This window comes from Peromyscus maniculatus, chromosome 1 (assembly GCF_049852395.1).
Source record: "Peromyscus maniculatus bairdii isolate BWxNUB_F1_BW_parent chromosome 1, HU_Pman_BW_mat_3.1, whole genome shotgun sequence".
Classification (NCBI taxonomy): Eukaryota; Metazoa; Chordata; class Mammalia; order Rodentia; family Cricetidae; genus Peromyscus; species Peromyscus maniculatus.
Window position 1 is genome coordinate 117,904,870 of NC_134852.1, and position 26,242 is coordinate 117,931,111.

Consider the following 26,242-nt stretch of genomic DNA (forward strand, 5'->3'; position numbering starts at 1 on the left):
AAAAGCAGTGTACACAGCTCCAGTGATTAATGTGGGTTCCATGTGGGGCAGGGGCAAAGACAGGAGGCATCCAGCATCCCTAGGGACTGGGACCAGGTGTTAGTGATAGGAAGGCTCCCTGGTGCGTTTGCATAAGGCCGTAGGTGAGATTTTGAAATACAGATGGACAAAGCATTTAAAGTAAATATGGAGATAGGAAAGACTTTATGGAAAAAGCATTTAAAGTAAATATGGATATAGGAAAGGTTTCGGTGTAGGATTTTGTGTGTGTGTGTGTGTGGGGGGGGCAGGGTCTCATGTATCCCATACTAGGCTTAAACTCACTGCATTGCAGTGGGTGATCTAGTATTTTTGATCCTCCTGCCTCCACTCCTGAATGCTGGGATTACAGTCGTATACCACCATGCCTTGTGCTAGAGATTGAACCCCAAGGTTGAGTACATGCTAGGCAAGAGCTGCATGCCCATTGGCAAGAAAACCTTTATGTCTTTCAGGGGTAGGAAGTATTTTGGTGTGTTTGGGCTCACAGCTTGGTGATAGTGCACCTGGGAGGTGCAGGACTTTCGTTATGCTAAAAAAATGAGGCTTTTTTTCCTCTTCTTTTTTTTTTTTCTTTTTTTGATTTTTCAAGACAGGGTTTCTCTGTGTAGCTTTGAGCCTTTCCTGGAACTCACTTAGTAGCCCAGTCTGGCCTCGAACTTACAGAGATCCACCTGGCTCTGCCTCCCCGAGTGCTGGGATTAAAGGCGTGTGCCACCACTGCCTGGCTGAGGCTTTTTTTTAATGGCAAGTAGTCAGGGGCCAGCTGTGGAAGGTTGGGGAGCAGCTCCTCCTACTCTCCTGGAAAGGATGTATTGAAGAGAAGTTGGTGGCTAGAGGGCAGAAGCCCAGAAGAGGCAACTTTGACAGTCTGTCTGAGAGATGATGAGGAGAGGGAGAGTCGGGTTGGATGCTAGAACTTATTCAGGGCAGAGCTCAAATGAGTAACAAGGAATTTAGGCACAGAATTTTTTCTGGAAGAGAATGTAGAATTCAACATACTCACCCTGCACCCCCACCTGCCACAAAAACCCAGAGCCTTACATGATGGATTTTTCTTTTTACAGTTTATTATTTAAAATAAAACTCTTAACAGCCACAGACTTGAAGGAATGGCCCACCAAATCTGTCACCCATCACATGGCTTCAGCAATCACTCCTTGCTGGTGTATTCTTCAGGGATGGATTTTGAGATGGACCTTTGGGAAAGTGTTCAACTGAAGTTGTATTTGAAGCTTTCCTCTGAATCAGCCCTTTGGTCAATATAATGATGTCATGTCCATGTATTCATCCCTGAAGGTGACTTGAATTGTGTAAGCATGTACTTGTGCAAATGTGTGTTTGCCTTGTCAAGAAGAAAAGAGAGCATGCTTTTTTTGAAAGGTGGGTTCAAGGCCTGAGGAGATGCATAACCCACAGAAACCTGTCAGTGGAGTAAGGGTTTGTCTAACATGGAGGTAGGTGTGTGGAGTGGAGGACAGAATGGAGATAAGTACTTTTGGGAGGGCAGGTTGTCGGGTAAGACACCACCAGTGTCCGCTGGAATGTTCACGTTGTTGAGGACCTGATTCACACTGACAGACCTGACAAGGCTTATCCAAACTCCAGACACTGAGGGATAATTCACTTTGGCAGGCATTGTCCAGTGGCCACAACCCAGATGACCTTCCTCCCAGACCACCTTTTCTGCTTTGCCCTGTGTGGGAAAATGAATCACAGCACCAACATCAGGTTTCTGAGGAGCTGAGCTCCTAGTTGGAACACATGGGGAAAGTAGGTCCATCATCGTTGGCTATAACCCACATGGTAGCTACCTAGGGTGCTTCTTTCTACCCTTGGAGATGGTGTATTGGTCACCAATTGCATGAGAACCAATAGTTCTATGGACACTGTTGCTTTGTCCTTCACTTAGTGGTCTGCCTTCATTTGAGATAGGCTAATTGTTCATACTACTTAAATTGGCAACAGCTGAAAAACAGGACCGGAAGTTGGAGGGAGACTAAGCTATCAGCTTTATAGCTGATGGAGTTATTAATAGAGAATGTGGCCCATAGGGTCCTTACGCATCCCTCTGCAGAGTTAACATGTCCACCTCTAGTGTGGGCATATGTAATTGTAGTCTCCTCTAGAGACAGGCCACCTTCCTCATTAAGATATCTCTAGGGAGAGAGGAACGACAGGGCTAAGCTGTACATGCTCTGTTCTTTCTCTCATGCTTACCAGCCAGATTCTTAGCCATGCAAGAGAAGATGCCCATCTTCCATTGGATATCTCCACAGCAACACGAAACATTAAATGAAGGTGTGAGTGCCTGTTGTGGGTCTCAGCAGAGATTATTTGGATACCGTCATGGAGGGTATAAAATGGTTTGAACATTGAAAAATAATTTTTAATGTCTTTTAGAGACTGGAGAAAGGGGTCTTTAGGTTGAGGAGACAGCATGCAAAAGACACAGGGGTATACAGATGCTCTCCTGCAGCTTGAGTGTCAGGGATTCCAGTGGACAGAGTGTCTAAGTTGGGGTTTTCACCCAGGCATTCTAATTCCAGCTAAGACTTAACACCACCATAGACTGCTCCCTGATTTTTCTTTTTTACTCTTTGCATCCTCCCACACTATTACTGGGAAGAGTAGGTGGCTTCCAAGGGCTCCTTTCACAGATGCGGTTGCCTGGAGGACAAGTTCAGGGGGTGAGTGGAGGTGAGACTGTTCTCAAGTTGGCCTCAGCTTCACCTGCTGTCACTCTTTCTCTGGTCTCTAGTCACAGACTTTGCAAAACAGAGCTGATAATTGTAATGTATCCCTCACTAATGAGATAACGCAGACAAAGTCTATTCACTCCTGGGAGGCAGGAAACCTCCTGTGAACTCCCAGAAGGCCCTGTTTACAGGCAGGTGGAAATTGCCCAGGCAGGAAGTCATTTGCCATCATTGTGATGCATTGTGTACAGCCATGGGGATGGGGACCAGCCTGGAGGAGGGCAACAGTTTTGAGTTGTTCTGGTCCTTTTCATTTCAGCCATCACATTTACATTTACTTCTCAGACTAGCATTTTCTGAGGCTCTCAGAAGGAAGCAAGGAAATCTCCATCCAAAGTTCTCTACGTGGCTACAGTGGCTCTTCCCTCCCCTTGGAGCGAGATCAGTTCGTCCTATGGTGTGACAAAGGGGCAGATTAATGGAAGGCTGTGGGGCTCTGCAGAGAGTGCTGCTTGGCTCGCCATCTTGCTTCTTCCTGAGGCACGCATTCCAGCCTCACTTCTCACTCCCCCCTGAGTCCTTCCCTTGGTGCAGTGCCTGTTTAGTCTGCTCTTAGATCTGCCCTAACAACCCAGAGTGGGCACAAGGGTAAGGACCATGACCTCAGTCGCCAGTGTCACTGGAATCTCTTTACTACGCTTTAAATTAGAGATGACCAGCTTGGGTGCTGAGCAGAGTGCCACGAGCAGACTTGGAGTTGTGAATGGTCAGAGGAAGGTGAAGATGCCATTTGAAGATATTAAGTCGCCAAATGAAGGGAAATGTCACCCCCTTTTGGATGGTCTTCCATCTAGGATCAGATATGCTGTCTGGATATAAGCCACCCCAGTCATTGGTTTCCTGACCAGACCGGACTCCTCCTTGTGGGCTGGGCTCAGCTCCACAGGGTGGCGTCTCCTGCTCTCTTGGGTGGTGTCTCTCCTAAGTGGCTTGCATTTTAATATAGAGGGAGATATCTGTCCTGTTTCCAATACTTAGGGGACAGCAAGGCCAGAAGTATGGCTTTATGGCACTTGGAGGTGCCCTGGGATGCTCTTTGTGCCCTATAGAGGAGGGTGTTGAGCTGTGTGACTGTCCTGTTGTTATTACATGGTGTTGGATTATGGTCTTGTTTTAAAGGGCTGTGGTTTGGTGAGAAGGACCTGAGTATTTGGGTAAGTGCTTAAGTGGAAGCATCTGGGTCGGGCTATGCCAAAAAAGGCTGGTGGTGAGGCGGCAAGGACATGTGATGGGAGCTGGGCTGGGTTTTAAATGGAACTTCCAGAAAGCCAAAGGAATCCTTCCAATATGCTTCATAGAGCTGGCTTGCATGCAGCACAAATGTTCATAGCAGTCTCTTAGAAGTCACCCATTAAAGAGCGGCTGGGAATGCCCCGTGTACATCGCCCGATAACCTGACACAGCAGGAAAAGACGGTAAGGGAGCAGTGCTGCATCAGAACTCCCAGCCCTGCATGAGAAGCCAGTGGTTTTGATGTTGTAAGGCCCTAGTGTTGGTTGTTAGGAGTTACTGATGGTGTGATTAGGTGGGGCCAAGTAAAGCAAGCTTCTTTACTTTGAGTGGCATTCTTTCATTCTTTCATTTCCCCCTGCTCAGATTTTCTTAGACCATGTAAAGTGGTGCTGTCACTGAAGAAAGAAGCCCCCTCTTACTAGACCCAGATACAATCCACCAAAGGCCTTCGGCAACAACATTCTGGACTTCATGCCTCTGGAATGCCTTGACTCCTGTCACAAGAGAATGTTTTGCTGTTTTCTCTTCAGGGAACTCAATGCCTGTGGCCTTGTCCTTGGGTTATGACACAGAGTTTGTCTGGAGCTCTGGGGCAGTCTTCTCAGGCTAGGTAGACTATGCTTCTCTTCACAGTCAGGCTTTTACCCTATGGAACATGTGACCTCAGGGCTTTTCCGGGCCTTAGACTTAGGAGAAGGCAGGGGTGATGTGGCCTGCCACCATCCGGAGTCTCTCCATGGTAGTTCTGTGACCCTCTTCTTCCTTCAATTTCTCCTTTTAGGAATGGGAATATGTGTCCTCTGCCTGTCCCACCATCATGGTATGGAAGCAGATAACTTGTTTCACAAGCTCATAAATGGAAGGATTTTTTTCCCCCTATCTCCTGCAGGTGTCTGTTTGGTCTGTACATTCCCTCAACCATGTGAGCTGAGATCCAAGGTCAGAAATATGGCCTTGCCCTTGAGAGGCTTACCACTAAGAACTAAGACCCAAAGAAGTCTACATAAATTTTAGCCAGTACCCTGGAGAAGTCTGTGATGGGATGGAGTAGGTGCTAAGAAAGGGGCCCTGGAGAAGAAGATGCTAGAATTGGATGTTGAAAAAGGAGAGGTTGAACAGAGGGAAGAAGGATCTTAACTAAACATCCTATACTGAGAGAGTCACCTCTGAGAGCAGGACCAGGCTGGTGACAGTGGCCTCACTGTTGCTCAGGACAGGAGCCAGATGTGGCTGGGAGAATAACTACTGTGACTGTGAACTTCCAAGCATAGGTTTGAATTCCTATGGCCCCACAATGACTCCTACATCTTCTAAATAGCAAAGATGAAGCTTAGTGATGTTAAAGAATTATTTTCAAGGACACAGCTGTTAATGGAAGAACTAGGGTACAAATGTGGCCTAACCAATACATACTCCATGGGTACTTCGCTTTCCTTTGTGGGTTCCCAGGCCTCCATTCATACCTTGTGTGATAGGAAGCAGTGAAGCATTATAAAATTTCTAGGGACACATCCTCCTGGCTGCTTTGGGGAAGGTTGGGGTGGTGGCAGTGACAGATGAGGCTGGAGACTTGAAAGAACCGTTGGAAGACAGGGGAGTCATTTTGAAGGCAGTGCTTTGACCAGGGAACACAGCTCAGGAAGTTAGAGGGATGGAAGAAGGAAGGAAATGTGACCAGACCTGATGATCTACCAGCTGAGGATGAAAGAAGGGAAGACCCGGGGGACAGTCACTGTCAGTGGAGAGACACAGCCCAGCACTTCAGCCAGGGGCCCAAGGAGAGTTCCTCTGCCCCTAAGGGTCTTCTAGGCACAGAAAAGCAGACCCTTGACTAGGCCACAGGATAAGCCAGAGTGAAGCAGAGGTACTGAATTTTTTATGTAGATTAAAGAGATAGCACATGCTTTGGACTTATGCATAAGGATTAGAGGCCAAGAGAAATGTGTAAGAAAAGGGTAGTATGCACCCCCAAGTTATTGGTGTTGGCTCTCAAGAGAACCCACACAAGTGTTTTTAAACTGGTTTTATGCATGAATCTCTGGCTTTCTGAGTTATCTTGTATAAGGGATGTGCTACTAAACAACAAGGCTTATAGAATGATAATCAAAGTTTAAAAATTAAGTAAAAAAATCATAGAAACTGATTTACTTATTTTTCTTAGAGATTTTTCTTTGGTAAATGAAAATTTCAGGTGGTTTCTACTAGGTACATTTGTTTAGGTTCAGGGAAGAGAGAGGAAGGCTAACACAATTAAACACAAGGCCCTGTGTAAGCATAGTTTGCTGCTTTTAATGTCTTTGTTTGAGATGTCTTTAGGAAGACATGCACTGTCTCTGTAGGCGATTTTGGCTTGTTGAAATCTCTGACTAAACAGATTCCAGTGTGAGGGACTTCTTAACCCTTTCCATGTCTCATTAAATTCTCCTGTCTTTCTATCTTGTTTCAATCTCCCTAAGACTATGTTCCTTTAATCTGAAGGTGTCATTGTGATTGAAGACTTATTTTCTGAAGCTATCTCTGATTGAGACAGGGATGTAAAGAGAGTTGTGGATCTAAGGAGCATTATTTGTTGGAAATTTAGAAGAAAAGATGCTTTAACTGAAGCATCAAACTGATTAAACAATAAAGCATTCAGCAGATTGTTATTCCTAATTTTAGTATTGTCACTAAAAATAGAATAACATTTTTTTAAGGTGTCTGAGAGCCATGAAGTAAAAGAAAAAAAAAAAAAAAGAGCACATTTGGTAATTGTATTCTTACACTGTGTCGAAACATACAAGAACAATTTACAGAAGGAATATGGAAGCTGGGGAGAGGCTTCCTGGGTCAGAATGCTCTCTGTGAAAGCAAGAGGAACCTGAGCTCAGGTCTGCAGCACCCATGTTGAGGCTAGGCATGGGCTTGCAAGCCTTAACCCCAGAGCACTGGCCAGCATGGGATAGATGGGGCTCTGAGGGCTCAGTGGCCAGGTGGATTAGCCACCATAATGACAGATTTCAGGTTCAGGGAGAGATCGTGTCTCCAAAAATAAAGTGAGAGGGAAAGGAAGGCATCCGACATCCTCTGGTCTTTGGATGCCTGTGTGTAAATGGCCCTACGTGCATGTGCGTACATTAAGCATACACACCCAAACATGCTCCCCCCACTCATACAAACACACACACACACATACCCAAATGTGCCCCCCACATATCCAAGCTTCCCCCCCACATACACGCCCAAATGTGCCCCCCACTCATACACACACACAAACACACACAGACACACACCCAAACATGCCCCCACACTCATACATGCACACACATACACACCCAAACGTGCCCCCAGTCATACACACACACACACACCCCAAACATGCCACCACACTCATACATACACACCCAAATGTGCCCCCCATACCCAAACGTGCCCCCCCAAACGTGTGCCCCATACCCAAATGTGCCTTCTCCCCCACATATACACCCAACCATGCCCACCCACTCATACATACACACCCAAATGAGCTCCCCACAAATGTGCCCCCCCACATATGCAAACATGCCCTCCCCTTACATACACACACAAACGTGCCCCCCACATACCCAAACATGCCCCCCCTCACACACACTTACACACACACACACACACACACACACACACACACACACACACATACACACGGCGGGGAGGGGGAGGCGCGGTGGGGGGCCTAGGGATTTAGTTGTGGCATAGATTGGAAGGAAAATACTATAAAGTTGTAATCATTATGATTGAGAATATGTGACTATGTTTATGGTGTCTAAAGGAAATGTAAGAGAGAAGCAAATTAAAACACAAAACTAGAATTATGTACAGATTTTTAAATGGAACTTATCTTTGCTTAGAACTTGTAAGTCCAGTTTACACCTTGTCTTCAGGATGCTCTTGAGTCTGTGAAACTCAGAAGGGACAGGTTTTATTTTAAAGAATAATTTCTTGAGTTTTTTTTTTTTTCTTTGTTATTTAGACCCTGGAGGGGGTCACCCTCTATCTGTGAAGGTGTCAGCACACATCACAAGAGCTGAGTAAAATCCAGTTGCCAGTCTTCTTTGGAAAAAGTCCCTCTCCTTTGGACTGGGCTAAGAAGACAGTGGGTTCTTACAGAGCTGGAGCAGGCAGGCACTCATGACTTCTTGGACTGTGGACTTTATGTCCATTTCTGAAAGGCATAAGTGACTAGAACAGTTAATGTTTCTCTTTCCAGGTGACATGAGTCATCGGGTCCTTTAATCATTTTTCACTCATTTGTGTGGAGCAACAGAACCTTTTCTTCACCTTGAATACACAGGCCATTGTGTAGCCTCCTCATCTGCTGTCATTGCTGTAGCTGCTGTAACTTGTATAACGTTGTCTGCCCACTTTCTCTAGAGTATATATAGCTGAAGATGTGATAAGCTATGGGTGTGAGAATACCCCTTACTTTTGAATGATGACTTACGATGTCATGCCTTGTCTTTCTGTTTTATGTAGAGCAAAAAGTGTTTTATATAGAGCAAAAATAGGCTTGAGACTGAATGGCTAATTAGGAGGCAGTGTCATTTCTGGAGATACTGACATGACGATGAGGAGACAACTTGGAGATGGGCAAGGGAGGAGACTTTGCCAGGCTTGGTGATCCGCCAGATGTAGAAAGAAGGGAAAACTCAGGGAAGACTCCCAGGTTTCTGACTTGGTACCAGTGCTGGCATCTCTGAGATGGGATGAGGAGCATTGAGGCTGTGATCTTTTGGGGCTACCCAGTGTGAAGATACAGGGAGGGAGGTGGATGTTAGGCATGGGCTGGTGGGGCACTGGCTCCTACTATCTGTCACACTGATAATAAGTTGGCTTATTTTAAGCAGTAAATCTGTAGCCACTTCTTCATGGAGTATAGAGTTGACACTAAGAGTCCAGACACATGATAGGGCTGGAGGGAAAGAGGCTGGGCATACAGCCTCTATCATTCCTTTTCTGCAGGATGTAAGAGATAGGTGAAATCACATTTAGGTGGGCAGGATAGAGCTCAGTTTCCTGGAACAATGGGCTTGAGAGAAACTTTGGAGCTTAACAGGGAAAGCTGTTGTCATGGGCATAAAAGCAGGAAAGAGAGAGGTCGGGCAGATATTCAGGGCCACGCCACTAGTAATAAGGCATTTGGTTAGGATGGGGCAGAAGGCTGCCAAGGGTTATGATGGAAGTTAAAGTTTCAACCTAGTAGGTTGAGTCCATATGTTAAAAAGCCACAGATTTACACTGTTGTCTGCTGGTGAGCTGCTGAGAAGTGCCCAGCAGATTCTAGGTCCTCCTCAGTGCCAGAGAAGCTGGCACTCAACTCAAAGAGCTGTCCACGTAATCCTGATAAACATCAAAGTTTGAGGATTGCTGAGATGGGTGAGTCTTCAGTGTAGGATGAGTAGTAAGGGATGCTGGGAGGGAGGCCACCAGTTGGGCAGCTTTTGTAATCCTCTGGGTGAGGTAATGGAGGGCCAGCTGAGGCTGTGGAAGCAGATGAGCTCACCACTGGCCGGAGTCTGGAGAGAAAATGCTGCCTGGCTTTACACAGTAGTGTAGGCACACCTGGTTATTCTGTTCTGTCTTTTCACATGCCTCTGGTGACACTCTCTCTTCTCACCTGGAATCTCCCTGGCTGCTGCTTCTCTCTGTGCTGGAATATTCTGGAGCATCCCAGGCACTCTCTTTTACTCGGTGCCTGTTCAGAATCCTCTCTGTTTGATTGCTTTAAATACTGTCTTTCTGTAAACAGCTTTTAAACTGCTGCCAAGACGTCTCTGTGAACACAGGACTCAGAGTTCCAGGTGGCCTCCTAGCACACTTTCCTAGAAGTTCAGGTATCCTAATGGATGCCACTTTGCTGTTTCTGTTCTCCTGTGGACTTGGGGTTGGAACCTCATAGTCAAACTCAGCTTTTCTCTCGGGCCTGAGTGCAGTCTGTCAGTAAATTTCACTGGCTTTGCCCCTGTCTTTGGTCAGGACTTAAGGCAATCTCCTACAGCCGTCCCTACCCACACTACCTTCCCTTCTAGTTTGGCTTTCCTGTGTTCACAGTTGTTTCTCTGCTGTGTATTTTCTGAGCAGCAGCCCCAGTAAATCCTTTAAATAAATCCTATCTGTCACCGTGTGCTCCAAACCCCTCTGTGGCTTCCTGTCTCAGGAATGGGGAGGAAGAGTGTTCATTCTTAGGTAGGTTACCTTGTTTTTTTCATCTAATAGAGGGAGAATCATTCCTAACTGGTTTGTGAGGATTAAATGAGGTAAAGTTGGATAAATCCTGATCCATGTAGCTAACAAATTCCTGCCCAACAAAGGAAGAAAGTATAAAGAAGAATTGGGTTTCATATCAATTAAATTTTGGTTTTGTGCCAGCCATACCACACATCTTCTCAGTCTTTTTTACTTCTTAAACAGGTCTGACTCTGTAGCTTTGGTTGTCCTGGAACTCTATGTAGACCAGGCTGGTCTCAAACTAAGAGATCCACCTGCCTCTGCTTCCCAAGTGCTAAGATTAAAGGCGTTCACTGCTACAACCTGCCAAACAAATTTTACTTTTAGTTCTGAAGCTCAAATCCAGGCAAGGGTTCTACCATTAGGCGACACCCCAGCCCTGATTGTTTTAAATTTGTGTGTGTATGTGTGTGTGTGTGTATTAGTGTTCTCTAGAGTCACAGAACTTATAGACTGAATCTATCTATCTATCTATCTATCTATCTATCTATCTATCTATCTATCTATCTATCTATCTATCTGCCAGAATTTATTGGAATGAATTACAGACTGAGTCAGTCTAACAATGGCTAGCATGAATGGAAAGTCCAAGAATCCAGTAGTTGCTCAGTCATGAGGCTGGATGTCCTGGAGAAGTAGGAAGTAGGCTCCTATGCCAGTGAAGGAATGCATGTTCTGCAAGGGGAGGGCAAGGGGAGGGCAAGCAGGCGAAGAAGGAACACATCCCCTTCCTTCTTCCATTGTCCTTCCAGCAGAAGGTGTGGCTCAGATTAAAGGTGTGCCTTCCAGCCTCAAGATCCGGATCAAAGGCTTGTTGTCTTCTTGCCTCAAGGTCCAGATCACAAGTGTGCCCTCCATTTCTGGATTATAGTTCATTCTAGATATAGTCAAGTTGACAACCAAAAAGGGCCATCACAATATGCATGTGTGTTTTGAGGCCTGGGAGAGTTTTGGATCTTGTCCCTTCAGGTTCCATCCGTCCTAATTTGAGGCAGGATCTTGAATTGGCCTGAAGCTCATTCGTTAGGCTAAGTTGGATAGATGGAGAGTCCCAGGGATCTCCCTGTCTCTATTACCTCAGTGCTGGGGTGCTTCCAGCTTTACCCTGTAACCCAGCAGCACTTTTCCATCTACCCATGTCACCAGTGCAGTTCCAGTGGGATCAGTGTGTGTGGCTCACTGTAAGGACTGTGATTTCTCTGACATTTTTTGTTTCTGTAGCATTTCTCTATTATTTGCTTGTTTTTGTATTTTTCTTATCATTGAATTAAGCAAAAATTTCACCAATTATATAAACACCTCCTACAGTGTTCAGATGCCTCTGGTGTTCTCAGCTTCATGTTACAGCAGAAATCTCTCCCAGAGCTCAGGGCTGACATCCTTCCATGCTTGGTACATATCTGGAACTCAGGCGTCGCCTCTATGACTCCTATTGCATTCTCCGTGTTCCTGTGGCTTCTGTTTTCCAGAGTAAATGCTTGTGCTGTTGTTTTAGTGGGCAGCTAAATTAGATGTTTGGGTTCAGTTGCCTGTATTTACTTGAGGTCTGCCTTGTTTACTTGGCCCCTAACAGTAAGATTCATTTTATATGGAGTTGAAGGTGACACTGTGGAGCCTTGGAAAAGTTAAACAAGTTGTATAAAAAGACCCACAACCACAATTCGGAAGAGCCCAGGTCTCTCTATTTTTCTGTCTTGTGTGTGTGTGTGTGTGTGTGTGTGTGTGTGTAGTGTGCTTCAGGTTCCCAGCTTTTGTGAACTGTCACCCGTGCTGGGATGGACGTTGGTGATGTAGTTATCTTTGAGTCATTTCTGCTGCTGAAGTAACCCCTCACCCATATTCCTGTAAGCAACCCTAATAAAACTCATTAGTTCACCAAGTTGGACTTTGGTGTAACTGTGCTTTGGTTTGGTTTTAGTTCCCAATTTGGCGTGAGTAGACGTGTATGCTGCATCGCCCCAGGAAAAGTTTTGTCGTACAACATAATTGGTGCCCAAACAGGGACCCAGCAGAACCAAAGATGATTTGAGGAGGAGTGAGTTCATGGTCCTGGCAATGGGTAGCAAGGTATGCAGCTGAGGCTGAGAGACCTGAGTGAGGAGCATCTGTGGAGGAAATTCCAATAGAGTTGTCCTTTCCTGTGTGGTGTGTGTTAGTGTGCCTTTGTCTTATGACAGCAGTTGCACGGTTCTTGCTATGGTTGTGAGACAGGCAGCTAAGGCTGAGCCATTAGGATCAGGAGTGGCTGTGGAAGGAATCCCAGGTGTCAGCCTTCATCTATGCAGTATGAGGTAGCATGCCTACTTGATGAGTAGGGTCTTCCACATGAATATGGAGGTACCCTGAAAATAGCTAAAGGTTAGAGGAAATCTTTCAGTCTTTGCACAGGGGTCAAGAGTGTCTTCAAGCAGAGGCAGAGGTTGCCTGGCCTCTGTTGTGTATTTGTTTGTGTAAAGGAGCAATTACAACAAGAAAGGGAGATGGGGCTAGCTTCTGTTGTGAATCGTAATGTAAATATCTGATATGCAGAATATCTAATATGCAATCCATTTGAAAAGGTCATTTGACCCATAAGAGATCAAGACCCATGGGTTGAGAACCACTGCTTTAAAGTCTGAGGAGCAGTTAACCAGAAGACAAGCATGATAGAACAATACAGATGAAGCTGATCAACCTGTCCCAGGGTAGGTAATTGTACCTCCTTACTTAGGACTATACATTTCCATCCAGGAAGCGTTATGCTAGGTGAAAGGAAAAGTATTGGTTCAGGACCCCCAAGGCCAGGTTCTCAACACAAAGATTCATTTGCCTCAGGGACAGAGGGCAGGGAATAAGAGACAAAGACAAGAGGTAGAGGATAAGAGAGAAGGAGAAGGGACCAAGGGAAGGGGGTCAGGGGTATTTGTCCCAGCGGGTGAAGGACTGCCTCTGGATAGAAAGGAGACAGACGAAGCACATAGGAAAACAGTTTATAAAGGTAAAATGGAAAACCTCATGTTAGGATGAGGTGTTTAATTTTAATTTGACATGTTAATTAGGTGAGCCAAAGGGGAGTTTTTGATTGCTGGACTTAGTACTTTGTTAGCAGGACCTTGGTGGTCAGCCCCCAGGAGGAAGTGACCAAATAAGGAAATAGACCTTGGGGGCTAGCTTTAGCAATGTAATCTAATGGTTTTTAGCAAGGCAGAGGGAATCAGGGGAAAGAAGGGCAAGGCCTGCCAGAGCCATGCTCACAGTGCTTGAGCTGGCCAGAGCCCCTTCACTAGGGGTGGAGATGGTTTGTTTAGTTGGGAACTCCCCAACAGCTAGGTATGGTGAATGGGAAGGCAACAGTTACGGTGCCAACCCAAGGCCTGTCTGACCCAGGGAGCCAGTAGGTATGACAGGGAGAACAGGATCATGGTTCCTTTTGGCCCTGGGTGGTAGATCTGAGTAAATTGAGCCCATTGAGTTTATCAGGTATGGAAAAATGTAGGGAGGCTCCATGGAAGAGCTCTAGGATATGAGCTCAGAGGGAATGGCTGGGGGTTACAGAGAGCTAGTTAATTTAACACCTCCTATTCATGCTTTGTACCCAACTTCGATCTGTGGAGGAAGCCATTGATACTAACAGATGGAACGTTTTCCATGCTGTATTATTAGACCTTGCTTATGTTTGACTTTAGTATCTTCTTAATTGTGAGCCTCTTGGATCAGCTGACACTTGCTCAGAACAGATGACCACAGATTTTCAGAGAGCTTCACTAGTGTTATTTTTGTTATGTGGTGGTTGGGATGTTGCCTTATCCTGCCCATCCTCTGGAAAACGTTTGGTTATATAGACACAGTGTTTTGCACATTTGGAAAGCCATTGAAGAGAAAGCTGTAATAAAAATGGTGGAAAGTCAGCCTTGGCAGTTTGGAGCCAAGGTGCCCTAGAAAGCCACGCCACACCTCAGAACTCACGTGAAGAATTTACTGGGGGTAAGGGTGGGAGGAATGAAGAGTGCGCCTCTGGATATAGGGGCTGAGGAGAGGAGGAAGAAGAGAAGAAGAGAAGACAGGAAAAGGAGAAGAGAGGAGGTGCAGATGAGGCCTCGTGGGGAGAGAGGGAGAGGAAGAGAGAGAGAGAAAGGTGGGCGGAGCCCACCTCTTGAAGGGGGCCTGACACATGCCCCAAAGGGCTACATAAATGAGGCTACAGAGGATGATGTTGTCAGGACCCTGAGTGGGCTAAGGTACTGCCTGCTTACTGACAAGGTTCCCAAGAGGCCAACCAGGTAATTGTAAGAGCTAACAACAGCGAGGTACAATGGTACTTCTGTCTACCTTACAGTCCTACCGGGGCTGGGTTAATTAAAAGGAAAAATAGGTTGTTAAAACAACAGCTAAAGAGTTAAAATTCAAAAGGTACCCTACGTGGATGAAAAAGGACACTCCTAGAGGCCATAAGGTTATTGAATGAAAAACCCAGTGCCAGAAGTAGGCTGCTTTCCTGTGAGTTGTTAGTCAGGGAAGCCCCTGAGGCCCCACAAATCATAAAAGCTATTACTACTGCTGCTGGTTGTATGCTACAACTGGAAGGTAAAACCTATTGCTGAAGTACACACGTGCAGGTTTTGACTATAGAATGTGGAGAAATTAAGCTAGGTTTGAACTGGAAACTCAGACCCTTCTGGCTGGCTTTGTATTGTTAAAGGGGACATGCAGGCTGCTGGTGGACCAACATTCCTGCTTGCCTATGGATTGCTACAACACCAGCAAGCCAGGCAGGATGGGCCTCTGTGCAGTAGTGGCTTGGCTATTCTGGGTAAGACCAACAGCCTTCCAGTTTGATTTAAGACCCACTCCACAAGAGGAAGTTGAAGCCTAGTACTGTAAACTAGAATAAAACCTGTGTCTGTGGAGGTCATAGGATGGGTTAGGAAAGTAATTTCTTTGGTTTTGTAGATGGATGTGATGTGCTTATCACTGTTATCAGCCTCAACTCATAAACCACCTTTAAAGTTACTGAGAACAAGTGACTGTTACATGGTGGCCTGTTTCTGAGCTATAGGTGGACATCTGTAGTCACCCCCTCCAATGCTCAGGGGTCATTGTGAAAGAGGGGGGCCAAAAGAATAGAAGATCTAGAGGAAGGGGTGGAGTGTCGTGCAACAGTTTCCTCAGAGATTAAAAACAACCCATCCTGCAGGAAGCTCCTTATACAGGAAGGTAAACAACTCAAAATAGCTTCAGGAAGTCCCTGAAACTGACAGATGCACTGGGACCCTCCCTACCAGAGTAAGCAGAATCACGCTGGAAAAAAAACAAAAAACAAAAAAACAAAAAACAAAAAAACCCACAAAACAAAACAAAAACCCAGTGGAGGCTAACTGCCAAGAAGACAGACAAGCAACTCTCAGAGGAAAAAAAAGCTGTTCTGAGATCAGACCAACTTGCTTGGAAGAAGCAGAAACCAGCCAAGCTGCAAGGAAAAGTTGCATACCAGAGTCACTTGGAAAGGACTCTCTTCAACCTGTTGGGCTGCCTGCAGGTTGTGTAGTGTGTTCCAGATTCCTAGCTTTTGTGAATTGTCACCCATCCTGGGATGGGCCTGGGTGATGCAGCTGTCTCTGAGTCATTTCTGCTGCCGAAGTAACCCCTCACCTATATTCCTGTAAGTAACCCCAATTAAACTCATTGGTTCACCAAGTTGGACTTCGGTGGTATCTGCACTTTGGTCTGTTGTAGGTTCCCAATCTGGGGTGAGTAGATGTTACGTTCATCACTCCAGGAAAAGTTTTGTCACACAACACTTCCCTATGGGGAGAAACAGAGAAGGCAAGGAAGACACATAGCATATCATTGTCTGTTATCAGATAACACAAATGATATATGTGATTGTTTTCCCTGATTCTTAGCACAAGGTTCCTAAAACTCTTGAGGTATAGATTAACTTTTAAAATGTATAGCTAAGACTAGAGGTGTATATAGAATAACTTGTTATTTATAATAGACCCCTTTGTTGTATTTAAAAACAGCAGGTGGCAGCCATGGTGGGTGGAAGCCAAGGAACATGGGGAAAAGTCACTCACACCATACAGACAGTGCTCACATAGAGGATTTTTTTAAGAGAAGGGAAGAAGGGAAGCAGAGTGCATTGTTGCACAAATCCTAAAGGGTCTTATAATAAAAACCCGGAGCCAAATATTGGGGTCAATGCTGAAAAATCAGAGGAAACAAGACATGGCCACGTCTTACCCCACCAACTCCTCAGCTGAAAAAAGAAAATCCTGTCTCCACAGATCCTCAGTCTGAATGTCTCTGAATCCTCCGCTGAAAGGGCCTAATTCCTGTCTCCTCCAGCCTTATATTCCTTTCTTTGTCCACCCATATCACGTCCTGTCTGAGCCTTTCTAGCGCTGGGATTAAAGGCTTGTGACTCCCAAGTACTGTGATTAAAGGTGTGTGACCCAAGTGCTAGGATTAAAGGTTTGTGCCATCACTGCCTGACCTCCGTGGCTAACTCTGGCTGGATCTGTCCTCTGATATTCAGGCAGATTTTATTAGAGTACAACAAAATATCACCACGTTTCTTCTTTTTTGTCTAACAATAATAAAAGAAGGTTATAACCAATATAAGGAAAACTATATACAATAAGCAAAATAACTATATATGATATATATAGTCAAGAATTATTTAATAATGTCTAGTCCATTAACATTTGAGAAATTCAGAGAAAATACTCCATTATTTATCCTACTTTGATGAGTCCAAAGTGTTGTACCTAATTCACTTTCTATCCTAACTGAAAACTATCTTTTGATATCTTTCAAACTTATTCACTTTACACCTTTTTAGTGAGTTTCTTTTTTAGTGATGTAACAAGGAAAACTAGAACTATAATTGTCTAGTCTTTAATTCTATCAGAGACCCATGAAGGAAATAATATTAACTGAGTAAGCAGGAAGTGCAAACAAGTGACTTCCAAAAAAATGTGAGAAATGACAGAAACAGCTGGCTGCCTAGACAGTCATCCAAGGTTCCTCTGTACCATTGGATGGGGCATCCATCTTCAGCCTACAGGCCTAGTATATCTAACAGACTTTTCTGTGAAGCAGGATTTTCAAAAGAGCTGTCCTACCTTGTCTTGGCAAAGTGTGGCAGTCCTTTATTTTGTGTCCTGCTTGTTCATTTCAGATAGCATACTGTCAGCAGTTGAAGTAAGGGCATTTTCTTGCTCAGTGGCTAACTTTTGCCACAAAGAAAGTAAACTCCATGTGGAGTTTCTTTGATGTCCACCATCTTCTCTGAAGTAGATGGTGCTGCCAGGACCAGACATGTCTCATTGCCATAAAGTTGAATTCTTTAAGATAGAACAGCTATTGATTGGGGCAATCTCTGTATCGTGCCATTTGCCTATGTTCTGGACATTTCTGGATTTTAGTATGTGTCTCTTGTTTGATGTTGTTCTTGCTGATTATATTACTATTTTTGTTTATGTTATTACCTTTCCCTTCTCCTGGATAATACTTGCTAATTGTCTCTATTATATATAGTTTTGTATTAGGTTAGAACTTCCTTATTTAGACAAAAGGGGGGGATGTAGTGGATAGCTGTTCTGTCTATGACCTCGAAACACTACCCCTACAGATGTAGCAGGTAACTGTCCCACCTACCTATGATACTGAAGTACCTGCCCCTGGGGTGTGGCTCGGGGCTACCCTTAAGACCTGAGAGGCATGTAGACTTCTCTCTTTGCTACCTCATGGGACTTGGATGCGGCTGGGACAGTGTGAGATCATGCCTCACCTTTCCAGGACCCTATGACAATTCCTTTGTTCTGTCTTGTGAGTTTTCCTTTATTAATCCCTTTGCCCTTTAAGCAGATTCCGTGGATTTCTTGCTTTAGTGCGTCTCTGGAGATAAAGGTTGAGGAGAGAGGAGGAATGAGAGAGAAAAAGAAGAGATGGAAAGGGGGAAGAAAGGAGTTACAGATGCAGCTTGTGGGAAGAGAGAGAGGGAGAAAGGTAGGCAGAGCCCACCTCTTAAAGGGGGCTTGGCACATGCGCAATGGGGCTATGTAGGATGACGTACTGCCTACTTACTGGCTAGGTCCCCAGGGGCTGGCCAGGTAATGTCTAAATGCTAACACCCTTTCAATCATATCTAAGTTTATGCAGATGATAACGATGCCTAGAGAATGAAGGCTGGTGACCAAGGGCGAGTTAGAACTAACTTCGTGTGTGTGTGTGTGTGTGTGTGTGTGTGTGTGTGTGTGTAGTGTGAATATGTGTGTTCACCTGGGTATATATGTGTATACCATGTGTGTGCAGGAGCCTGCCAAGGTCAGAAGAGGCACTGGGTCTCCTGGAATTGGATTTACAGATGGTTGTGAGATGCTGCATAGGTGCTTGAAACTGAACCCAGGTCATCTGCAAGAGCAGTAAGCATTATTACCTGCTGAGCCATCTCTCGAACCCCATGGGTTAGAACTCTTAACTCCATATTTAACCCTTTGCAAAATATGAATCTTAACTTTTGTGAGCCAGTCTAGCAGATTATCATATCTGAGGAAGGGGTTGTGGACCCCTTGTGTTTTAGTCAGTTGGCCCAGAGGCCTGAACTTTTCACTGACATCTGGTGTGGGTGTGTGGGGGGCAGGTAAGCCTGTGGGACTGAGCCCTCAACTTGTGGGATCTGAGACCATATCCTGGTATGTAATGTTAAAATTGATTTGAATTACATAAAATACTTCATGTAATTCACAGAGAATTAAAGAAAAGTTTAGTGTAGGAAGACCATATACATTTAATGTCATAAATGTGAAAAGAGAAGTGAAGTTTTTTTTTGAAACCCAAGATTCTAGAGGCAAAGGTTGCACCATTGTGTGTTCTTTGCTAACACAAAGTCTATCCTAGACAGTTAGGAAGTGGGAGAATGGCTGTTAGCAGTCAGAAGGGGAATGGCTAGAGACTTCCTAGTTTCCCTCAATTAGTGAGATTGCCCAGCAAGATTGCCCATGTTCACACAGTTGGGGGAGGTACCTGTGGCATATTATTCCCTGTACACCTGACACCATAATGCCTCACAGTGGCCCTGTGACAGAGCTGACAGGAACCTGTCATTACTCACGTGTCCTGCTGTTGCTTCAGATCCAGCAGGTCTAGAAGTGAGCTCATCAGTTCTGCCTGGAGCAGCTTCCCCAGCCCTACTGCCCTAGCTCCTGGGCTGTGGCAAGGATACACCTTTGACTCATGCTCCTCTTTCTGTGGGCTCCCAGGGTGCACCCAGGGTCCACCCGCTTGCTGTTTGCCAAGTACAAACTCGTCACTGGGCAGACATTCTAGGTGGTTCTTCTAAGGCCTCTCTGTTGCAGGGGAACATATGACCCCTTGGGGGTTGTCCCTCACCAAGCTGACCCCATCAGTTTTCATCCTGGTCCCAACCTGGGACTTATCCTGGTCCCTCCCATGACTCATCAGTGGAGCCTACCTGCCTGCTGAAATATGAGAGCTTTCCTGAAAAATCTTCACTGTTTCCAGCTGAGACCATTTAACATATTATATTCTGGTATTCAGAGCTGGGAGGTAGTGATTCCCTGGATCCTCTTATTAAATTGTCCAGATCCTGCTAATGGGAGTCTGTGGAAAGCTTTGACTCACGGAGAGCTAGCTGGTTGCTTCTGCATAATTCATCAACCATTTTGACCTTAACTAACTATGTCCTGCCCTTACATGCCTCCCTGCCTCATGCACCACCCTCTCTGTCTGAAAGAACATTCTCCTCCTTACCTTCTGAGAAAGCTCCTACTCATCTGTCAAGACTCAGTGATACTGCCTATCCGCCTCTATCAGTACATCTCACAGTGTGCCATAATTATTTGTTCATATTTCTGTCTTTTCCAGTAGACTATGTGGCCCATGGGAGCAGTTATCAATACCTCCCAGTGCCAAGCCTGGCAGAGTTTAGGGGATGATGGCTGCCTGGATTCATCATTTTCTCACAAGTAATTACTTACAAACTGCTTATGCCAAGGTACCCTGCAAGGCACTGAGACAACAGGGGTAATAAGGCTTGACAGAGTCCCTTGTTCCATTGGGAAGGAGGCTGGATGGGAAGTGAACACACAGATGGATAAGATACTTAGGAATTGTGTACTTTAGAGGAGGGATGTCTAGGGAAGGCCTCTTCCAGACGGTACTTGGGAGCTGAGACCTAAGGATGAGAGTGAACCAGCCTTGGAAAAAGCTGGGGAGTGAACTCAAGAGCAGAGAGGATGGCAGATGGTAACTCACAGAGGAGGATGTGGTCTTAGAGTGTTTGGGGAGCAAGTGGAAGGCCAGAGCTATAGGGAGAACAGTGCCAAGCTGGCTTGCCAACGCTCTTGTCATAGGTCATGGGAAGGATTGTGGTCATTTTCCCTTCTAGGAGCAGTGAGATGGTTTTCGGAGGGAACTATTTCAAACTTCATGTCCCTATGGCTGAACAAGCCCTGCTTCTGCTACCTCCCCTTTCCCGCTGCCTTGTCTGTCTGGACCCAAGCTTACTTCCCTTTCAGACTCCAGTAATGCCACCCTTTGGAGTCTGCCTAGACCACTTTCCTGCTTCATGGCAGCTCTGGCTCATGAGTGTGTGGCCGCTGTACTAGGACCTGGAAGTCAGGTCCCCTGTTCTCCTCTTTGAGTGAATATTCTTACTCCCGTAAGTTAGTTTTTGACTCCAGACAGATTCTCTCCTCCCTCCCACTCTTCCATCCCACCCCTAGCCCAGCCACGTGCCCTTGTTTCTGAACTCTCCATGGACCTTGGCCCTGTGGAATGCTGCTTTTTCCTCCCTGTGCAGAATGGCCTTCTTCCCTTGTCATGACCTCCTGCAGGGGAACCAGCCTCTGAGTGTGGCTGGATTCTTCCTCCCTGGCCCACTGCATTGTAGCTTCAAATCTTGTCTTGTGAACTGGTCTGACAAAGGTATGTCCAGAGTTATGTCCTCAATTTAAAAGCAAAACAGCAAAATCAGACCTTTACTGTATGCAAGGAGCGCTCAATCTGACTTTACCGACTCTCTGGTCCCAACACCAGTCTTGTGTGTTAGATGCTGTTGTCCTCATTTTGCAGATGAGGAAACCAAGGCTCAGTGATCACACTAAATGGTAGATCCGGGCCTGGACTCAGACCAGTTCTTTGTGGTCTTAAATTCCTTAACTATTTCATCTCCCAAGCCATTCCTGTGTGGGGCCTAATTTCCTCTAGAGGTCCATGTCACAAGAGAAGTGATTAGAGCCCTTCAGAACCATCTGTTTCATGCTGTGGCGTGGGAACTATGCCTTGCCTGGGTCATTCAAAGTGTGATGCACATTAGGCACATGCGTAGGTTTTGCTGAATGAGCAAACAAACAATGACTCTTGTTCCCGGTTTACAGACATGAGCTCAGTATCTTCTTATGATGACAAATGCTGTTGTAAGACCTCTCCTGTCGTCCAAGGAGGTGAGAAGCAGGAAACGATAGAGGAGGCAGCAAGAAGGCAGTGTAGCTTCAGTGTCTAAGAGGCAGACTTCTCCAGACCCGGAAGTAGTTGCCTGGGTGGGCAGGGATGGGAGTGAAGGGAGGAAGTCCATCATCTCTAGTGATGGGCCCTGAGAAAAGGGAGTGAGCATTAGGAAGTGGCTGGGCTGTGTATCCTAGGAGGTGGTCTTTAGCCTGGAGAGGCTGGAATTTATCCTTGAATAGTGCTGGGTAAATAGCTGAGATAGTCAGAGGCAGTGCTCTTGGGACAGCATTCTCTCCATATCTTTGTACTTGTGACCCTTCTAGAGGGGGCACGCTGGTCATTTGGAAAAAGGAAAATGACAGTTGGAGCATTTCAGCCAGGATCACACACATCCAGGAAAGAAGGACTGTGGTGGGGGTTACACGTGGCTCTAAGACAGTAGTAGGGCCTTCCCCAGTATTTAGAGCTTCTGGGGCCTTGACTGTCGGCATGGAGAGGTGGAGCAACTGTATTTTGCTGTTGCAGGCAGCTCTGGGTAGGCTGTTAACTCTTCTTTACAAAAACGTGAATGCTCAAGATTCATGTTGAAAAAGTATTCTTCCCAGGAGAGAGAATGCATGGAGATGGAGATGTTGGAAACCAAATACCCACTGCTAGGTCCCCTCCCCCTACAAGTCATTATCATGTTCACCATTACAATTATTCTTATTTTGTGTGCCACAACACGTGTGTGTAGATCAGAAGACAATTTTTGGAATCTCCTCTCCTTTCACTTCTTCATGGATTCTGGGGATGGAACTAAGGTTGTTAGACTTATACAACAAGTGCTTTCCATGTTAAGGTATCTTGCTGGTCCTGGCCTGGATTTAAAAAAAAAAAGATTTTATTTCTGTTTTATGTGTGTGGGTATTTTGCCTGCATGTATGCAGAGGTCAGGAGAAGGCATTAGGTCCTCTGGAACTAATGTTACCATTACAGATAGTTGTGAGCTGTTATGTGGGTGCTGGGAACTAAACCAGGTCCTGTGGAAGATCTGCTGCCTGAGACCTGCTTCAGCTCAGCAGGGAGTCACATCTCAAAGAAAATGTGTGGAGTTGGCGGTGGTGGCATGGGCCGAGGCTGGGGGAAAGAGAAGACAGACACGATTTGAGGGTGAATCAGGTTGACTGTCAGCAGCCTTTAATTGAGAAAAGATGACACCTTTTATACTGTATAGTTGCACATAGGATTAAATGAGAGACAAAGGGCATGTGAGCTGGGGTGTGGCTTGAGATCATGAGTAGAAGAATTTAGCATTGACCTTGACAATAGGCACCAGTCATAATGTTGATGGAACGGCCACAAGTTCCTCTTGCTAGAGATAAGAATGACTGCTTTATCAAGCAGGAACTTTCCTCAAGCTCCCAAGGGAATGAGAAAAGGACTTCTGGGGAGCAGACACTGTATTACAGTTTCTTAATCTTACTCTATGGGCCTGTTCCCCTCATAACACTCGTAAAAGGGAAGGTCCATATGTCTTACTCTTTTCCCATTATACTGTACCATTCTGATTTCTTTACATATATTAACTGAATTCCTGCCCTTACTGGCCTCAGGTTCTGGATCTGAACTGTAGGTATTTTATCCTTGGGATCAGGTGTGTCTAGTAAATCTCTAACATTCCTGTTCTTGGTGTAATTAGGAGGGTACAATGGAATTCCTGATTCCATGGTGGTGGGGATTTTTTTCCAAAGAATAATTTTGTTTACAGAGGCTACCATTGTACACATTTTTATCTTTTACCAAAGGCAATACAAAATTTCCCAAAGGGAAAGGCATTAATATTGAGAATCATTAAAAATGAAAGAAAAAGGTGCTGGAGAAGTGTGGTCTGCAATGTTGAAATGCTGGAACTTTGTCAAGCAGCAGTGGTTGCCATGTGGGCCACACCAATCTGCCAATACTGTTGAGGTACCTTGCTGGCCCCTTATGGATTCTTAATGAAGGTGTGTTGTATGTGCAATGAACACAGTATTCTACACTTAAGCATTTGTGGAAAAAGTAACTTTCTCACCCATGATAACTGCACTTAGCATCAATACAAACAAATAAAACTTTTAAAGTGGCTGGTTATGTTTATTACCATTATTTTAGTCATGGTGTCATGAGGTTTTGTATATGCCCAGACAGAACACATTAAATATATGGAGTTCTTTGTTTATCAATAATACCTCAGTAAAGCTGCTGTTTTAAACATTTAGAAATATATGATGATGCATCTAAAGCTCTTTCATGGTCTTGCACCTATAATGCATAACTTCTATAATTTTTCCTTTGTTCTGTATTTGAATTTTCAGTAGCAGCAGGAGGAGACTAAGAGGACAAAAGAAACTATGGCTTCTGATGCTAGTCATGTGCTGGAAGCTGCCCTAGAGCAGATGGATGGGATCATTGCAGGTAAGCTCAGGGGTCCCTAGGACTGATATATCATCCCCCACATCTCAGATCCTAGTTCCTTTTGTTGGCATAGAGAAAGGCCCTTTGTTAGACTAATGTTTAAGTAGTTTACATTTAAGTAGTTTAGTGTCCATGTCCCTCTCTCTTTCTTATGGAACTCTCTTCTGCTGGTATGATAGTTAAGGAGTCTCTATTGGCCTAGGTGGGTGTACCAGTGGCTGTGTAGAGCTCTATTAGAGTTTGGATCCTGACTGCGAGGCAGTTTGGGTGCAATGAGATTGATTGTGTTGTAAAATTTTCAGAGTGCATCGTGGCTTACTGTGGAACTGAAGCTTGAAATTGAGCTGACTTTGTTCCCTAATCAGTGTCTGTTCATTTCCCTAGCTGTCAGTATGTTGAGGAGATGGCAGGCAGTTTTGATTTACACCATGATTACGGCATTCTTTCTCCTATCATTTTTTAAATTTACTGTAAGTGTTTGGTTTAAATATTTGCATTAGTCAGTAGGGGCTTTCTTTAAAAAGGCTGCAGTATAATTGTGAATACTTGGGGAAGTCTACCAGTAGGCTGTTCTGGCTGATTGATTCCTTGACAGGAGCAATCAGGAAGCTTGGCTCGTTGTAACAAGGTTGTTATTGCATACTTTACCAGAAGGTTCCAGGTTTTCTTTCTGTCCTTACTGGACACACTTCAGTGGTATGCCTATTTGCAGAGTATGCCGCTTCATGCTTCAGGCCTTTGCTCCCCACGGTGTGAACTGTATGGCTGGAGGAGATGGAGAAAGGAGGTACATGGCTGAGTGGGGCTTGACTGCAGGAAGTGCTCAGGACATCCGATACTGCCCCTTTCCTGTTGTTTGCTTCTCCCCATTGCAGAAATACATCTGAGTCACGGAGGGTTCTGGGATTCGTAGCTGGGGTGAGGGAGGCTGTCTGTATCCTACAGCCTCCTCATGTTACAGGCTCCACTGTAACTCAACCGAGCTGTCATCTGGCAGGCTCTCAATTTCTCCGTGAACAGAGGTGTCCTTGAGAGGCTATGACCAATGTCCTGCTTTTCCAAGTCTCCATAGTTTGGGATGTCTTGTTCTAAGTTAGGGTCTGTGCTAACTTACTGAGAAGACATCATCAAGAGGTGGGTTGTCTAGCAATGCACTTAAAAAGTCTCATCTAGAAGCTCTTGCATATGCTGAGATAAAAGCCACAGGGCTGTCTGTGATGTACATTTGAGCCCTGGCCTGAGGATTGATTCCCCTGGCAGAATTCATGAATGGTTGTGAGGGATGAATGAGATAATAACTATTTCTCTATTGTATTGCTTTTGTTTCTTGGTCAAAGATTATTGACTGCAATTCCATAGGTGTATTTTTGAGGCTTCTGTATGGTTCTTTACCAGTGTCACAGTGTGCTAATTACAGTAGCTCCATTGTAAGCCTTAAAGTTAGATCTTGTTATGTTAGCATTGCAGCTTTGTTAGTTACCATTGTGTTGGCCAGCCTGAGTCTTGAGCCAGTGGTCCTTCCCTTACCCCGTCTCTCTCTTCTTCAGAATCAGTTTGTCCAAATGCAGAAGAGAACTTGTTGGGATTATGGTTGGAATTGTGTTGATCTTCACATTGCATTGGACCTAGAGATGAAGCTGAATAACAGAGCACTTACCTGGCATGTACAAAGCCCTGGATTCAATCCCCACCTCTGCTCAACAGAGCAAGCAAGAGCTGATGTCTTGATAGTATTGACTCTTTGAGGGATGAATAAGCTGCTTCCTAAAGAGGGTAGTCTTGTGTGGGGTAAACATGAGGACCAGAATTCAGTCCCCAGAACCATATAAAATAGCCAGACGTGGTGGTTCTGACTTACTAATCCAGCACTGGGGAAGCAGAGATAGACAGGAGCGCCTCTGGTACTCACTAGCCAGTCATTCTAGCCTAACCAGCGAGTTCTAGGCCAAGTAGAGATCCTGTCTCAAAACATCAGATAGACAGCATTAGAGGACACATGAACACACACAAAATAAATATAAACAGGTCACAAAGGGAATCCTGTGTTAGATAAAACTGGGTGAGGCCTTTTGATCTGGTGA

General features: G+C 45.1%; 1 protein-coding gene across 1 annotated transcript in view; it reads left to right on the plus strand.

Annotated features, from left to right (window-relative positions):
- Positions 1–26,242, plus strand: part of Ppfibp2 (PPFIB scaffold protein 2) — a 153,902-nt gene that overhangs the window by 19,885 nt on the left and 107,775 nt on the right. The window contains 1 exon segment of the mRNA XM_076549819.1: positions 24,065–24,161. Within this exon segment, the coding sequence (XP_076405934.1) occupies positions 24,065–24,161 (97 nt within the window).